This window comes from Athene cunicularia (assembly GCF_003259725.1).
Source record: "Athene cunicularia isolate RWA chromosome 7 unlocalized genomic scaffold, athCun1 chr7_part1, whole genome shotgun sequence".
Classification (NCBI taxonomy): domain Eukaryota; kingdom Metazoa; phylum Chordata; class Aves; order Strigiformes; family Strigidae; genus Athene; species Athene cunicularia.
Genome location: NW_020799107.1, coordinates 3,404,536 through 3,422,482, shown reverse-complemented (window position 1 = coordinate 3,422,482; position 17,947 = coordinate 3,404,536). Strand labels below are relative to the sequence as shown.

Sequence of the window (17,947 nt, the reverse complement as noted above, 5' to 3'; positions counted from 1 at the left end):
GGGGGGGGGGGGCAGGGGAATGCTCTCAGGAAACAGGACACAGTAGGAAATGAAAATCCAGACTCTGACCTTTTTAGCTAAGACCTTCTCATGGAATTAATCCAGGTCTGAGCTAAATAATTTTTTTTCAGAAGGATTTGTTTTCCTTGCATGCACAGCTGTTTGGCTTTTCTCTCCCGACCCAGGCAGAGTATGGAGCAGAGGCTTGCCGTGCTGTGCAGGAGTGGTTGCAGCGATAGCAGTGCAGGACAGGTAGTTCTGTAGTCACAGGAACACGTGGGCTGGTACAGAGCACGAGGCTGCTATGGCCATATGCTTGGGTTTGGATCCTCCTTGAGGTTTGGTTGTTTTTGGTTTTTTTTTTGGTTGTTTTTTTTTTTTTATAACACTGAAGCATGTGAGTCAGTGGGCAGAATAAGCCAGGTCGCTCTGCGCTCACCATGAGACTATAGCAGTTCATTTCCATCTCTGGCCCTCAGTTTCCCATCTTAGTGTCAATAATAATAGCAGCTTGCTCTCCGTGAAGTGTTTGGAGAGAACTTCTGTTGATAGCATTCAAACTAGGCAGTGATACACCTGCTGTTCTACATAGAAAAAAATCCTCTAAAGCAGCCTGTGTTAAGAGAGAAGTGATTCTCATCTCAGTCTTGTATGGGGATTTGCTATTAATCATCATGAGACTAAGACTATTTAAATAAGTCTTCTCATGCGGGCTGGATTTGGGTACGCAGCTCAATTATTTTGTTACAAATACTCCACCAAGGCTGTTTCCCCATAGCAGTCAAGCCTTTTGGATCAATTAGATGTGTTGAAATTTCACTTGTGATAAGTAACTTCGGCATGTTATTACTGAATAGGTTTCTCAAGTTAGTACACTGAGAAATGGAAAAACAAACCAAAACCTGTTGTGTCTTACCAAAGTACTTTGACAATGTGTTTACGGAGAAATGGGGGACAGCAGCGTACTTACTCTGTGCTGGGCACATGCTCCTGAAGTGCTGAGGCAGCCCTTGTGTTTTGCTGTACTTCCTCCCTTCATGTGCAGTTGGTTTCACATCTGAATCCTGCTGCTTGAAGGAGACATCTTTGAAAAATTTAGCACAGTCAGGCTTAGGAAATATTTAAAATAGCTGCAATGTGAAAGCTTTGGACTACGAGTCACTCTAACACTCAGTTTCCCTCTGTAACTTTCAATGCTGTATCTCACTTGGTTTGTGCTTTTGGGGTTTTGGGTTGGGTTTTTTCGTCTTTTTTTTTTTTTTTTTCCCTTTTGGCCCCCTGTGTTTATCTGAAACGTTTGCTGCAGTGGTATGACTTCCTGCCACTCCAAACTCCAAGTGTCTCCTTCCTTTAACTTGGCCTCAGTGTAGTTTTTCAGCATCAGGATTCTTGCTTTTTCTTCCTTGTGCTGCTCACGTTCTTACCCACAGACTGCCAGAATGGTTAGAGGGAAAGGACTCCTGGAGGCCATGGTCATTTGGCCACCTCTGACATGAACTAGGACTGTTGCCAGCATTAGACTGAGTCCAACAGAGCTTCATCCAGCTGAGTCCGAGACCTCTAACACCATACAAGGTGTGTGGTCTGTAACTTCTGATCTTTACTGTTGAGTGACACAAATACTCCTGATGAACCTTTCCTTGCAGGTTTCACCGCCTGGTTAACAAGGATTATATCCAGCACTCAGGATAGAGTGTTACACAAATGGGGTTTCATCATATTGAAGTGAGTAGTGCTCTGCATTTCTGGCATGATGACAAGAGAGCTGTTACGTTCCTCTGGTATGGTGCACAGGGGTTTTTATCTCCCATTTGACAGAAGGTGGAACAGTGTTTGCTCTGGGTTTGATACTGCTATATAGCTGTATGGTTTGACCCAACTCATAGCAAAGGGACTCCATCTCTTCTCTTTTTATTAAATTTTTATAGTTAAGAATTCTGTGCAGTAGGGAAAGGTAATTCATGGCTGTTGGGTTGAAGGTAAACTTTCTGTTCCTGAAGATGAGGGAAAAATTGTTCATCAGCACAGTTAACAAACACCAGTGCTGAGTATGGCATCTAGGAGACAATGAACCACCTGGTGAGAAACTCAGTGACGGGGTCTCTATAAATGCTTAAATCGTCCTTTGTGCCTTGCTTAGTTTGAATGGACAGAGCTCATCTGTCATCTTCACTGTTTTTCATCCCTACAGTTAAAAACCCCACAATCGTATGTCTGCTGCTCCCACTTTAGAGTTACTTTGGCTCTTGATTTTGCAATGGACCTGTTATTTCAGGCTAGTAGACTGTGAGTTTGGGGGCAGAGAATTTTTACTTGTGTTTTTGAAACCTTCTTTGTGCTTGATTTTTTGGCAGCCTAGGTGAAAGATTTTGTGCAGATAGAAAGCTCCTGGCAGCAAGTTACTTTCACATAATAACTTTTTCTCAATGTAATAATAACCTCTTACATGATGATTTAATATATATGCTACTTAGATTAATATTCTCTTGAAAACTAAGGGATGTTCTGGAAGATGCTCATGGAAACTGTATATCCTTACTTTGAATTCAAAATGTATTTGCAGATTTGCAGATTTAAAAAGTTTTATTCTTGAATTCCCTTTTCATGGTCATCTTTGTTGTTTATGGCTGTTGTTTGAGCAATTTCATTTCATTACTTAATGTTTTGGCCTGGACTATGTTGCTGATAGAGTAGGGTGCAGTTAGAACATTGGGATGTGTTTTGTTGCTAGCAAGTCCAACCGAATTCTTCCCATAAAATCTTTAAAGTCTCACTTGAAATGGGGGCATATAGCCCTATGGGGAGGTTGTTTCAGATACGAAGGCTACACGCTCTCTGCTTTTTTCTGGCTCTAGTGCATTCCTAAACAGTTTTGGGTAATTATTTTGCCATAATTGTCCTGCTAAAATTGTTTTTCTCCTGCTTTTTGTATCCCATTACCTTTACTGTTGTACAGAGAGCAGCTGTACTTCCTCTCAAACTTCCTCCTTCTGAACTAAGCAAGTAAAGATTTTTTTTTCCTTTTTGCCTGGACTTGCATTTCTTTTTGTTTTCATCCATCGAGTTCAGTTCATGATAATGCAACCTTGGATTTTATGTTATTTATTTTAAGAAAGGAGCAACTTTAAGCACTCCCAGATTGCGGAGAGACATGGCCTAAGATTTAAGATTATTGTGTTAGAAAGCCTCGGGAAACTCCAAATTACATTTTGTCACATCATTATAGAAAATTAAAATGGCTTCTTAGCAAAATGTTCGGATGAATCCAGAGGGATTCTTGGCTCAGTTGCACTTGGAAAGTTATTTTTTGTAAGAAAGGAATGCATGTTATTTTTATTTTATTATTTCAATACACACTTGCATTTCCCAGAAACATAAAGAAGCCCAGCCAAAATGATCAGCTACCTCCAAAATGTTTTTTATTAAAGACAGAATGTCTTTGCTCATTCTAGATCTTGAGGAAGGGAGAGTATTCAGCACCTGCAGGACCTGAAATGTCTGAGTGCCAGCAGCCTGGTGTGCCTGCAGGGCACCACCAGCAGTAGAGCAATGCTCAACTTCTCTCTCAGCAAGGAAAAGTCCTGAATCACCCTGATGAAATTTAGAGAATATCAAACTAAGTTCCCCTTTCATGCCTGCATTAAAATACAGTCTTCAGCCCAGGATCTATAAAATGTATGTTCTTTTAGGAGGTTTTAATATTTTGGTGTGACTTTGATGTTTTCTACTGAAAGCCTAATGAGATCGCTCTTGGGTGTTTGCTGACCTTAACTGCTCTTGGTGATGCAAGTGTCTGCATCCGTGGCAGCTGCAAGTTTAGCACAGAAACGATGTGGCACAGCATCCCTGCAGGGTGCCTGTAGCAGCTTATTGCTGTGCTCCTGTAGCTCCTGCCCTGAGCCAGGGCTGGGAGAGAAAGTGAGCTGGGGCCGGGGGGAGGAAAAAAGGCTGTGGGGGGCGGTTGTGCTCAGTCAGGGCTGGCTGGCTCCGCATCCAGAGCAAAGCCCACACTGATGTGCTGCAGGATTCTTGGTTGATGGGTTTGAGGTTTTTTTTTCATCAGTTTTAAACAAAAAAAATCTTCATGGGAGGAAAAGAATGACTTCAGAGGGTTCTCTGTCATGCTTGTGAGGAGGGTCTGGGGGTTGATGTCAGGTTGCCACAGTTAAAGGTGACCCGGGTGCTTTGGGGTGAGTTCTGGGAGAGCCCAGGGGCCCAGCCTTTGGAGCTAGTCACGTTTAGGAGCAGCCTGGGGGATTCTGAGCCTCTAGTGAAGGGATGGACACCTGCAGATCTTGCTGAGCCGGTCTTCCACTTGCTGTGCAAGGCTCCTAAGCCTCATGATCCTCATAGAGCAAACCAAAAAGGAGCGGCAGGAGTTTGTGGATCCTGGAGTAAGGAAGAGTGGCTCTGTTTCTCCTTTGTATTTCTATCCTGGCCTTTGTGCCTCTGTCTCCATTTGCTTCAGTCCCTCTTTGTGTCAGTGCATATTTGAGGTGTAAAAAATAACAAAGCAATTCCACTGTGTTGGTTTATAAGAGACACAGATGTTGGCTTATCTGTGGCCTTGTGAAAATATGCCAGCGTTTTTGCAGAAATCTGTGGGAGACTTGCTTGTGGGTGATTTTTTTACTTTGTTTTGTTTCTCCTCCTTGTAGAAGGTCAATGCAGCATCAGTTTTTTCTTTTATCTTTGTTACTAGGCTGGTATCAGTGACAGAACTTCGCAGGCTTGTTACTTTAAAAGTAACGTAGCATTTAGAAAGTTTACTGGAAATTACTGTGAAGTGGTGCCTAGAAGTGGCTATGTCAGTTCATGAAAGAATCTGATGTGAGGATGCTTAAAATCAATTTCCTTGTTGTTCTGGGCTCTTGTTAAAACTTGCAGAGTTATTATAGCCAGGACATGTTAAAAATGTGCATGGGACAAAGTTGGTGTAGACTGGCAGTATCATTTCTTAGAGTAATTAATACAGCTGAGAAAAGCACTACTTGCCTGAGACTACTTTTTTCTGCCTTGAAACCTTGCTTTTCTTGTAGTGGCTCATGTTGTGATAGAATTACTTAAAATTGTTTATTTGAAGAAAGGCTCTATATTAGATGTATTCAAGGAAAACCTCTAATATAAAGCAAAACTGGTACCATTTATTCTCTTCTGCTAACATAGATTTCTCCTAGCATTGTGAGTCTTCTCTGTAAAGAAACAAAACCCCCAAAAACTCCAAAAAAACTCCAAACCCAAAAAACCCCTTTCTTTTCTAGAATGAGTTTGTCTTTCATGAAGTGTTCGTTGTTTTGTGAATTGTGCAAAATGATGCTGTCTTTGTAATTCAATACTCGGTATCATTGAGCAATCAAAGAGACAGATGTGGTTTGTCCATACAGCAAGGCTCCTATTTTTTACCACAGGAGAGTAGAAAATGCATGTTTTATGGTTCTGTTATTATGACTTCAACCTTGGAAATACTGACCTAGAAGTACTGGTAGCAAAGCAAGATGGAACGAATCCTTTTACTCTCTACACTATGCTGCAAAATGTGGCCAGGGAAGGGGATAAAATAACAAGTTCATAAGCACTGGACCAACTGGCCACACTGGGCTTTTCTTGGCTTTCCGTTTGATTTCTGAGGAAAGAAACTAAATAAACTGGACTTCATCTCTCTTCGTAGGTGAAGTCTGTGATAAATCTGCTGTTTGCTGCCTACACGGGGGATGTGTCTGCACTCCGAAGGTAAAAATTGGTGTGGGGTTAGGAATAGGAATGCTGCTTGTTTGGTCCCAGCTGTTGTTTACTTATAAGTATGCACACATACTGTGTCCGTGCTTGGGACATCTGAGCTGTGCTGGTGGTTGAATATGAACCCACCAAACAAACAAAACCCACCCTAATCCTAACCAACAAAAAGGTCCCCTCACACTATCCTGCAGTCCCACTGTCTTTTGTTTCTTTGGATTGTAGTGACATACGTTTTCCTTAACCAGTTTTTTTTTATAGTGATGGCAGAAAATCCTAGCTGTACTCTTGTCTGCTTTAGAATTCAATTCTGAAACTGCCACAAAAATTCAGACTGGAAAACACACATTGTTGTTGGAGAGGTTAGAAAATCTAGCTTTGCTTCTTAAATTGGGAGTAGGATCTGGTAATGTTTAATAATGGTAAGAGACTAAATGAACATATTCATTTGGCTAGAATATATCTGAATACAGTTATTTGGTGGGAAAATGTGTATAGTTTGAATCTGCTGTCCCAGAGCACTGTAGCATGCTGAAAGAACTCTCCCAGTACCTTCACACTGTTGATGGTTTTCAGACTTGGGAACCCTCCCTGGTTTTCCTCAGCTGGCATAAATGTACATTGCCTGATATGACTTAGCTTGTCCCTGTGAGATTTTAAATCAGATCTGTTGACTGTTATGTTTCCTGCAAAGACATTTTATTTTTCTTTCTAACAACTAGAGACCAGAAAGTAAGTTAAGCCCTACCTTTTAGTTAAAGCCAAAGCAGTAAGGGCCCCTTTCATTATAACCAAAGGTAGGATGTGCTCTTGATACCGACTATATCCTCTTGCAGCAGAAGTCGCATTGGTTTAGTATAGGGGTATTGTTCCATGCTAGTTTTGTAACTTGTTTTAATGATATAAGACGTTTTTCTGTAATTGTTTTTTTGGTGGTTTTTTTTTTTTTTTAGATTTGCTCTGTCAGGAATGGATATGGAACAAAGAGACTATGACTCACGAACAGCCCTGCATGTAGCAGCTGCAGAAGGTAATGTCTCCTCACATGGGAACTGGCCAAACGTTAATGGAATGTGGTCAGCTTTCTTCAAAGTATATTCACTCTATATACGCATAACTCCTTTTTAAAACTTTGTCTGTATATTCATATATATATATATATATATATATACGTAGATACACTCACAAGCCTGCTTTCCTTATAGGACATGTGGATGTTGTCAAATTTCTGCTGGAAGCATGCAAAGTGAATCCTTTCCCCAAAGACAGGTGAGGGGTTTTATTGCTGGTTTGGAGGGAAGATGCTCTAACAGCTTCTGTCTGGCCCTTGTGAGGAGAGGTGTCTGTCAAATAGGAGGAGCTGGTGCACTGGAGCAGGAGGAACAGGATCCTACTGGTTCTCTGCAGGTTCTGCAGAGCAAACGGGAATAAAAGAATGGGGAACCATTAAAACCATTATTTAAAATGTTATGCTCAGCTTACGAAGCATTTTCATAGTTACTGAACTTAGTGTGGTCTGTGTGCTTCATTATCAACACAGTATGCAAAGAACTTAGTATTTACGTGCTGATCTTAAATACTGTGCTCCCTCCTTCCTGTAGGTGGAATAACACTCCTATGGATGAAGCTTTACATTTTGGACACCATGATGTATTTAAAATTCTTCAAGAATATCAGGTCCAATACACACCATCAGAGGATTCCAACAACGGAAAGGAGAACCGAACAGTTCATAAAAATCTAGATGGCTTACTATAATCATCTTCAGCTAAATCCTAAGAATCAAATCACTTACCTATTTAATTGTGGTATACATAAGTAATGAAGAGCGTGTGTGTTTCTATCTGATAGTGGTATATATTTTACAGAAGTCTCTGTTACTTCAGTGTTATGTTACAGGAGTTTCTATACGCACAGGACAAATCCAATCTCTCTCAAAAGAAACAAAACCAACTAAGAATCTCCCTCCATAATGTGAGCAATATTACCTCATGCTGCATATAGTTGATGTATAAAAATATTTAGCTGTTGTTGGCTTTACTGTGCACTACTTAATTTATTTTTGTGTTCTATGTGAACTCTAGTCTGTGGTCAGGAATTCTTCTGCTGAATTTTTTTTTCTCTAGCCCTCTGTTTCCAGTATGGCCAAGATGAGCCAGAGTACTGTCAGGTATGAGCGTCAGTGAGGTTTTTCAAAAGCTGAGGATGCTGATGTAGATTTAGGCTGGGTGTGTTATGTAAGGATCTGCACTTACCTTTGGGAAAAAAAACAAACAAACTTTCCACACAACCTTGTTTACATAATATAAATATCAACAGAGTGTATAGGTGACAGTTGTCAATGGTCTAGGCTTGTTCTTAGAGATAGTCTTGTCAGGGAATCTGTTTTAAGGTTTGTTTGACCAAATGGCATAGGGGAGTGTGACTTGTAACATCCAAGTGTTTAGTGGTCTTTTTGTTTTTGAAGCGTTCCTTTCAGTTCCCTTTGTCTCGCCTCCCTCCTCTCTCTCCGTGTTCAGCTGCTAAAGTACTTCCCCTGTAGCTGGGGAAAGCGGGTGCTTCCACTCTGTGCAGTCGTGTTCCTTGCAGGTATATTTGCACTATAGTGAGCCTCGACAAGCTGCAAAATCCCCTTCGGGCCTCCCGCGTGGGGTTCTTGGCGGTCGCGCCAGCAACCGGCGAGGGGAATGGGAGTATGTGAAAGGCAAAGTACTAAACCAAATATTACATGTAAATCTGACTTTATTTAGGCTTGGAACAAGGAACACGGATGGAGTGAAACAGCTTTAAGGAGCATAGAGCCAATCAAAGCGTGAGCAGAGCGGGAGATAAACCAAATTTTTGGGTGTGTTCTCTTCTTGCGCTACCATCAACCAGGGAGCAGGATATTGCATCGGTGGGGTTCCGCCAGTGCAGAGCAGGAGTTCGCATCAGGAGCACAAATAGGTGATGCCTTTTGTGGCGAATGGTGGCATTTACTGTCTTGCCGCTGAAGCCAGCTCGGCACGTGCCCCATCGTGGGAAATGTAGATGCAGGTATTTGTTGGTGGCAGAAGTGCAACATCAGGACAGTTCCCCATCCCGTGTGCAATTGCTGCTGCCAGTACTGTGGCATAAAACCTCCAAAGCGAGTGGTCACTTAGAGTTTGATATTCACAAAACACCACAGTTGTTGGATAAGGGCAGGAATTTTAGCACAAGTAGCTTAGGCAAGAATTGTTCAGCACATGGAAAAGGAGATTGTGCTTGAGAATTGAGTATATGGCTATTTTTATCCTAGCACATTGTGTACAAGTCATTGGTAGATCTCAAAGTTAATTTTTTTTTGTGTTTAGGCACCAAAATCCTCCTGAAATAATGCCCAAATTCTTTCTAGAATGACCCAGGCACTTTATAAAGATGATCTGACCCACGCTGTTCTCCTTTTGCAAACAAGTACGCTAAGGCACAGGGAGAAGTAACTTCTCCAGAGTGACCCAGCAGGTCAGTATAGTTGAGAATAAATCCTCTCGAGTTCCTGTACAGTCTCTCGTCGATATGCCGTACTGCCTCCCTGTAGGGAGGGCATGGAAAAGTGCTTGATACTCATCACAAGCAGTGACTGTCTTCATGATGGTGATATCTTGGAAGAGTCTGAAAGTCTAAAGCCCTGAAATCACATTTCAAAGCTGTCTGGCATGGTTATCAAACACTTTTTCTCAAGAATCTTACTGTTCTTAAGCTGCTCTTTTTTTTTTTATTCTTTTTTTTTTTTTTTTTCCCTGCAGATCAGCTATTTTTCTGAAGGCTTTTAACCTGTTCATGTCCTGTATCACAGCCACCTTAGTTCTAATTGAGAACTAAATGAAACGGCCTCTGGCTCCTTACTGAGCCACACGGGTCACTGGGTAGCACAAGGCGCCTCTGCTGCATCCTGGACTAAATTCCAACATGTTTTCTCTGGCAACAGATCTGTCAACTTTAGAGGAATATTTTCAGATAGATTCTAGTTTAGTATTCCATATCTCAGTACTAATCTGATTTCTTCCTTATTTTTTTCCTATTAAAACATATCCTTTAGCTTCTCAGAAAGATACTTGATTTAGCTTTATTTAACTGAAATTTGCATTGCTCCAACTGGCATTTTTAAAAGATAGCTGTATCATATAATACACAACATTTAAAAAGAAAAAAAAAAAAATCGAAAGGATTTCAACGGAGTTAACATTAAAGATCATGGCTGTCCCTAAATTTAAGGCTTTCCTGAATCATACTGAGTGCTTTTAGCCGGTCTTGGCTTCAGTGCATTTTTGCTGGTTAGTTTTAGTATTTTCTCATTGTGAGAAGATGCATTATTTTGTAATGTCCCATTCAGCGATGCAGCTATTTAGACATGGTGTTATTTATAAATATAAATATATGCAGTACATTGGTTTGGCTGTTTATCATTCATGACACTGACATGTAGACTTTACCGTAAATAGCTTTTGGTTATCTTATCAAATGCAGACTTCCTTATGCTCCAAAGAGGATTCCCCCACTCCTTTGTTTTTGTGTCATACATGTTTCTTCTGTATCACAATCTAAAATCGTTAAGCTAACTTAATGCTTTGTACTCAAAAATATTGTGATAGTCTTAGCATTAATTAGCCTATCCTTGTGAACAAAATGTATTGTACCAGATTTTTTTTGCTTCAGAGCTGGACTATCAGTGACTATACTTATTGGCAGTGTATTTCTGGTCATTGTAACTGACTGGGCTGATCTTGACTTTTAGATTCTGTATTGTGGGGAATAGACAGTGATGAATGTATTTCTAGCAGTTTCCCATGAATGAATCTAAACTTGAGCTGTACTGGTTCTGCAAATGAAAGTTATTTATTTTAAGAAATAAAATCCAGATAGTGTTGCTTTTTACAGCATAATAAATGGAAATACCAAGATGATGAGGGTTTATGGGTTGTCTTGTGTCTGCCGTTGACATAAGCCTTCAGTCATGGGGGAGTCTGTACAGCAAAGCCTGCATGGTGCAAAGCTTACAGGAAATCAGAATGATTTTATCTGATCTGGCTTTGTTGTTGGGTTTTGTTTTTTTTTTTGGGGGGGGGGGGGGGGGAGGGGGGCAACCTACACTTCTACAGCTGCATCCTTTTACTGATTGTTTTTTGTTAATGCTGGGATTCTTAAGTGGATTGGCCATGTGCCCTCCACAGCTCTAGCTTTCTCTTGCTGCCTCTTCACTCCTGTTGTCCTCCTTCTCGCCAACGGTTTCTTTCCTTTATTATTTATCTGGCTGTAGAGTTAATATAAAAGCCTGACAAGTGTGAGACAAGGGATTGTGTCATTTATAGACCCAGAGAAAAATGATGCACCAGTGGGACAGCTGAATAGCTCCCAAAGTTTAGCTATGGATCAGTTATCCCACAGATCGATTAGAAATTCAAGTTGAGTTTATTGAAGTTTGGGTTGGGAAGAAAAAACATCAACGATGTGATACAAGCAATAATAATTTAAAAAAATCATTCTTAACAGCTATCTTCTAGGAACTCTGTAATGCAGCCTGACCTGCAACCATGCAGTGAATTAAAAGCATCTCTGTTGCCTTAGACTTCAGAGCTCTAACTGTTTAAATTCAAAATGAGATACACAGTAAACTCTTGGCAGATGCATCATCTTTATAACAGAAGTAGCCAAAACACAAGACGAAAGTGTCAACTGGCAGTTCCATTTATTTAAAATGGCAAAAGACTATTCCATTGGGGGAAAAAAAATATTTCTGGAACTATTTGCCATGTAAAGGCAGAGCCGTGAATAAGGAAGGCCACTGCTTTAAATCTCACAAGCAAATTTCACCCTGGTCAATAAAACTGAAATAAAGTAATGGAAACAAACTGCTGCATATGGAACATGAATACAAGGAATGTGTAGCTCAAGATACAAATACTTGCTTTTTGTACTACAATAGATACACATTCAGCTACTTATAGTAAGATAAAAGCATTAAGTCACCAGCTCTGTTAACCTCAGTAACCCAAGGCACCAAGACCAAGTCAGTTTAGCAGTGGTTTTCATTTCAATACGCACATTATGTGCTCCAGGTCCTTTAGATTTCCTTTCTCTCTGGCTTTTGCAGGGAGCACGTCAGTCCTCCCGAGCACAACAGGCTACACAGAACCAGCCATTTACTTCCTGAGCAGCAGCTGCTTCCAACCTAGCATTCCTGAAGGGCAGCTCTGCGCTCCCGGCCCGCCGCTGCCCTCCCGGGCACTGGGAATGTCCAGCGGCGGCTGGTCGAGAGGCTGCAGCAGCAACCCGGGGGGTTGCGGTGGGAGGGTTCTCTGGAGGGGGCCTCGGGGGCCATGGTGCCCGACCCCCCTGCTCAAGCAGGTCCCCCTGGAGCTGCTTGCCCAGCCCCTGCACCCTCCGCTCTGCTGCCTCCCCCGGGCAGCCTGACCAGCTGCTGCAGACTCTCATCTGCGAGCTTATACTGATCTTCAAACATGCTGAGAAACAACCCTATTCCTGCTCTGGTGGAGGCACAACTTCAGCCTTAAAGTACTAAAGACTGCGTATCCTGCAGCCACTACTCCGTATAAATTTAACAACTTTGCTTCCCTGTGCCTTATCCCTCATTGCAAACGTTACATTATCAAAGCCTGTAGGGTCTTCTAGTTTTTCAAATCAGCAATTAAATATATGCCCTGGTTCACAGTGCATGAAAAAATTAAGTTCTGTTACAACCTAAATGGGGCAGGTATCGTAAGAGCTACGCATGACCAGATCCTCACCTTGGTAGATTAAGCAGTGAGTAAAAAAAATACTCTAACCTCTTTTAGCATCTCTAAAAGTAGGAGGTTCTCCCTTTGTCTGACACTGCTGCTAGACAGCAGGACTGCAGTCTGGAGAGGCTGCAGTTCTGACTGGACATAGTGAGTTGCAAGCTTCACACATGCCAGTGCAGCTTTAAGGTGGAGTCCTAAGAAGTGCTCTTTGAAAAAGATTGTGCTAAACATCCTACACAAGAAGACCCTGCCTTAAGAAACAAGCAAAAAGGAAACACAGGTAACATTTCTGGCTTATGTTATCTCCATAGGCCGTGCCCTTAGAAAAGATAAAACCAGGACAGACTTCAGCAGCACATGGATTCAGTGTGGCATATGCCTGTGGAGTGTTACTTTTTGTAACACAGATGAAAATTCAATGCTATGAAATTTCTTCAGAAGTAGTTACACAGAAGATGCAAGCTTTCTGAACAGAACCTCTGCAAGAGAACTAGCTTTCCTTTAAAGCATTCTATGTACAGCCAACTGTTTTAAAGGTTAAATTTAACTAATTCCCTTAAAAAATGCACGTTTCTCCCATCATTCTTGCTTGAGGACCTCTCATTCCTCCTCTCTTCCTCCACTCTGGCATGGTATCTTGCTAACTGGAAATTCTTTAACAAAGAACTTCTAAACCGAAAAAGTGCATGCAAGGAGGCTACTCAGACTGCTGTGTATATTCCCATTAGTTAAAAATTGCTACTGGACCTTCAGGTTGAGAAACCAAAGAACTGAAGTGTGTCACCAAGTCATTGACTGCAGCGCGAGATGCATAAGCTAATCAGGTGCGTTAATGATGCAGTAAAAAGCTCAACCTTTAAGTTGAATATGCTGAACACATCTGCAACAAGAAAAATAAATGTCAATTAAACAAGCCAAGTAAAGCCCTAACACTCTAGTCTATGCTAACCACAGAGCTAACCACAACCAGGTCCTCCCCAAATAGTATCCAATTCACATTTTAGGATCAAACTACCATGGGGGGGGGTGGAAAAAAAACCCATGCTTTAATTTGGAATTTCATGCTGAAGTACACCCTGAAAGGAGGACAGGCACCCTGTTAACAGGCACTACCTCACCAGCATTGGCAGGGCAACACTTCCAAGCTGCATTCATTCCTGCTCCAGCTTCCCTCCTCACCCAGACCCCACAGGGTGAACTACAGCATTGTTCCTTCCTCCCCCTGCAAGATACATCCTGAAAGCTTCACTCTCCTCCACCCCTTTCCCCACAAACAAGTGCAAAGAACGACTGAGAGCAATCCCAGTCTAACTCTGGATTCCCAGCTTTTCCCATGCATTTGATGAGACGTGCTCTGAAGTGTTAGCTTGTGTTAAGTGTCTGAGGTATGTCTGAAGGGGAAAAAAAAGGAAAAATGGAAGTTCCATCTCAACCCTCCTGGAAAAGGCTGGTTGATGATACATACCACAGTATCAATCTCTGCTGGGCTCACCATCCAAGACACCTCATCAAACTCTTCAGGAGACATGGGGAGCAGATTTTCTGGAGACTGGAGCCTGGAAGGGTGGCTAATAGAATGAGAAGAGCAGGGACAAACCTTCACTAAAGAAGTGAGGAACAGCTGCGCTGCCATGTCTGGCTCTGAGCCCAGAAGGGCCACTAGTGAGGCCTTGTGAGGAAGGCAGCCTGTGAGCAATGCACCGTGCTCTGCAAAGCCAGCATGGCTTTAAATGAAATCTGGGACTACTCACTGATCTACATTCTAATCAAACAAGTCCAGCAAGTCTAAGAACTTGCTTTTCAAGAAATTATTTGCCAGCACAACTACCTGTGTTTCTAGGGTCTTTACCTAAAGATGTTGTTTCAGACGCAGCACTGCATGAATGTGGTGTGATCAGATCCTCAAAGAGAGGAAAGATTTGACAGGGCACCTACACCTCAACTACTGTGAAGAGGCATGAACTACAGCTGTAAAGTTATGATCAGTTCCTAGAAATCCAGTATTTCTGGAAACTTACACTTCAGATACAGAGATTAACTCAGTCTTGATATAGCCGTTTCCCTTGGGACCATCCAAATCCATAGGCTCTGGTGCTTCAAAGAGAGAAAAAAAAAATTGCTTTTGTTTTTTTTTTTTTTTAACCAAGTTGACTTCACATCGCCATCCTTATTGTACCAAAAATAAAGCCCGTGACCCAGATAATATGCAAGTCTCTCTCTCTCTCATGCACTTTATGACACTATGGTTAATTTATTCAATTTTTTTTAGTCAGATTTTCCTTTTTGATTTTTCCCTAGAGGAAATGGGGAATAAAACCTCCCCTGAAGTTTGATGTAGGTGTATCAACACATCCTGCCAGGACCAGTCCTGTGTAATAGTCAAATATGAGTCATGGTTCCAGCTGTTAGTGGAAACCTTCATCTCTGAAATATCTCCCAGGCTCACATGAAAGCTAAATTAGAGGGCCGGAAACAATTATTTTCAGTTTTTATCTACTAGATCTCATATTGTGCCTCTTTAAAATCAGAGCTTTTCTTAACCTGCTAAAGCTTAGGTGCCTGTTCTCACCTTTCAGCCGAGCAGCACTCAAGCACAGGGTAGGCTGCCAAGACATCCAGCCCAACTGCCACCCTTTCCTTCTGTGCCACAGAAATTATACAGCACCCAAGCACTTCAAGAACAAACATCCCACTTGCACTACATGAGCCATTTATAGCACTCACCCTCCTTAGGCCTGGAGTAGTATTTGCCAAAGGCGTTGTCTTTGGGTATATCTGGGTACAGAAATCTCAGCGGATTTTCAGGAATGTTTTCAGCTGCCATCACTTTGTAGTTGCGAATGATATCAGGGAAAGTGACGGCTGAGAGCTCCTTCTTGGTGTATGGTTCTACCGAATGGAACTGGGGCTCTGCAGAGGAGAGAAGTGGTTTCAAAGTTTTTTGTAAAACCGTCCAGAAACACTGCAGCCACTTTCACAAATTCAGAGGTCACATGAGCAAAAGTCTCACGTTTTGTACCTATACTAGACCTACTGTACCTATTTTGCACCTATTGTGCTGCAGGTTAAGTATTTAATGACTGTCCAAGGGAGCATAATTGCTTTGTGGGGTAGGCAGGCATATGGGGGGCTATGCACATAGTGACAGCTCTGGGAGTGTTTTGTATTCAGGATGACTGGGGTGACTGTCCATGCAAATTAACTTCAGTTTTATTAACTAATTGAAGCTGTGCTACTTTTTCAACCTGCTTCCAAATGATGTCATTCAACCTCTACAGCCTGTTAGGAAGCTTGACCCTAATACACCACTTAGAGCTCTTATGAATCATAAATAGAGACAGATAAAGCTTCCCTGGATGCTCCAAATACTATCACGCTCCTTTGCTTAATTTTTGGATGTGGTATGAAGGCAGAAAAGGGGAAGAAGTCATTCAAGTATATTCAGCAGTTTTTCTTCCAGCTGTTGTAGGTTTTGGGCTCATCCAAGTATCAACTGCTGTGCCATCCTGGCAGGTGGAGTTGATTTAAGCAATATGATAAGGGAAGAACCCAGATGGGTACAGGGGAGATTGTATCTTTTTGCAGCTTTTAAGTGTCTAGGCTTCCTTAAAAGAAGATGAGAGAATAGTCTAGCTAACTGAAGAAGTAAGGTCTTCATCAGCCCTTCTGGAAATGGGAGGAAGGAGAACTACTTGGATAATGAAGTATGTGGTTTGCTTAGGGAGAATGAAGGAAGAAACAAATGTGTTGGACCATGAGTTAAAGCAAACTGTTTGAGAAGAAAGGGGTGTTGCACAGAAGTTGAAATAGTAAGAGAGAACAATATAGAGGACTGAATGTGGCTGTAGTGAACTTTTCCTGGGAAAGAAATCTCCTGATGGGTAAGGTGATGTGGGTTTGGAGGGAGATGCAGGTGTGTCTTACTGAGAGAGACCCTAGGGAGGCAGAGGAGACAGCCTGGGCAGCTTGTCCTCAACAAGCTTCTAGGCCAGAAGCAGCACCCAGGAAGTGCTACTAGTCCTACCTGAAACCTTGAACAATCTACCGTGTAGCTTATGAGCAACACTGAGTAAGGTATGTGTCTGCTATTGCTTATGGCCTACTGCTGCTAAGGGTGGGAGCACTGCTAGGGTGGTGTATTGTAGTGGTGTGAGAGAGAAGGGCTTATGGGCTTCTTGTTCTGATGTAAGCTTGTATTTTGAAGATAATGAAGATAAAGGTGTTCTCTGTTACTGACTTACCATTTTGAGATCCTTCTACCCAAGTAAATGTGATTGCTCCCTCTTTGCTGCTTTCACTGAATCTTAGTAAAAATGTTCCTGGACTCTGGTCTTTCAATAAGGCACGTTCTTTCTCTTTACTGATGAAACCCATGATGCAGCTGTAATGTTGGAAAGAAATAGTTGGGTTTACTCCTCAACATAAAATCTAAGCGTGCTGGGCTAGCTAGAAAAACTAAAAAGCTTTTGTCACTTAAAAGAGGTGAAGTACTTTGTTCTGTGAACAGCTGGAAAGCCAGCAGTAGGGCTGACAGGCTGGAGCTACCTGGTGGAAGTCATGACTCACCACAGTTTCCCTCAGCACTCCTTTGGCCTGGTGGCTTATACAAACATTTTTCTGAGTTTGGAATAAAAGCAATTGTCCTTTGCTGTGAAAGCTGGGGTGTGGAAGCATGAGTTATATAGGTATAATATGGCCAGATCTTAGCTAGCAGTTTTAACTTCAAAAGCATTTTAAGGAACAGTTGTTTCTCCTCTTTGGCTGATAAAATGAAGCTTGTAACCTACCAGATTGCAACCACACAGGTGTGGGGTTTATTTTGTTCCTTGCACACATTTTCCAGATGAGCTGTTAAGCTTATGTGACTTCAACCTCCCCAAATTCCCTACGGTCAGCAAATGCCACTGTATAGAAGGCCAAGGTAAGGATAAGAAATAATAAGAAATAAATTGGTCTGAACGGGTGCTGGGGAGGGAGATGTACAAGCCAGCATCAGAGCGTAACCCTGGTCAAACCCCCAACTGCTTTTTTAAAAAGGTAATAATTTCTTTGCACTGCTTCTTATTCCTCAAAATGCCCCGTCAGTAAGGAAGCTTTGAGTACTACTACTGTTCTTCTGTGTGTTAAGTTAGGGAAAGTGCTTTTTGCACAAAAACTACTAAACAATCATGATTTTGCTTAGAATTTCAGATGCTGTAAGGTGTCCTGTTTATGGGGTTCTAAGATTTTGTTCTGTTATTCTTGGTGGTTCTTTTTAAGTGGCATGCTTTAGGTAGCAAATATCCTATGTATAATGAAAATCCTTTGCTTTTCTTGTCCCTCAGATATGAAGAAAAGCAAGTGTTCTTGAGGCTGTAATACTTCTTCTTTTGTATACAAGGGGAGTCTCTATCCTAATGAATACTACAGATTTGTCTCTTCCTACTCGAGTCTCTTTGCAGTTGGCAAGAGTT

General features: G+C 41.8%; 2 protein-coding genes across 4 annotated transcripts in view; one reads left to right on the top strand and one right to left on the bottom strand.

The window, feature by feature from the left end:
* GLS (glutaminase) overlaps window positions 1-10,658 on the top strand; it is a 59,777-nt gene extending 49,119 nt beyond the window's left edge. The window contains exons 14-17 of the mRNA XM_026853111.1: window positions 5,669-5,730; window positions 6,687-6,763; window positions 6,939-7,002; window positions 7,335-10,658. Of these exons, the coding sequence (XP_026708912.1) occupies window positions 5,669-5,730; window positions 6,687-6,763; window positions 6,939-7,002; window positions 7,335-7,491 (360 nt within the window). The 3' untranslated portion in view covers window positions 7,492-10,658. The remainder of the gene's footprint in view (window positions 1-5,668; window positions 5,731-6,686; window positions 6,764-6,938; window positions 7,003-7,334) is intronic.
* The window catches only part of STAT1 (signal transducer and activator of transcription 1), a 28,524-nt gene continuing 17,530 nt past the window's right edge, over window positions 6,954-17,947 (bottom strand). Inside the window, exons 19-24 of one of the 3 annotated variants that reach the window (XR_003398851.1) lie at window positions 16,736-16,875; window positions 15,219-15,404; window positions 14,513-14,588; window positions 13,960-14,062; window positions 12,358-13,374; window positions 11,145-12,161 (exon numbers count right to left, since the gene is read on the bottom strand). Coding sequence is in view for 2 of the 3 variants with exons in the window: in XM_026853110.1 (XP_026708911.1) it covers window positions 6,954-7,076; window positions 13,960-14,062; window positions 14,513-14,588; window positions 15,219-15,404; window positions 16,736-16,875 (628 nt within the window). In the remaining variant the exon portion in view is untranslated. Of the gene's footprint in view, window positions 7,077-11,144; window positions 13,375-13,959; window positions 14,063-14,512; window positions 14,589-15,218; window positions 15,405-16,735; window positions 16,876-17,947 lie in introns of those variants that run through there. The other 2 variants (XM_026853110.1, XM_026853109.1) reach the window with 2 other exon arrangements.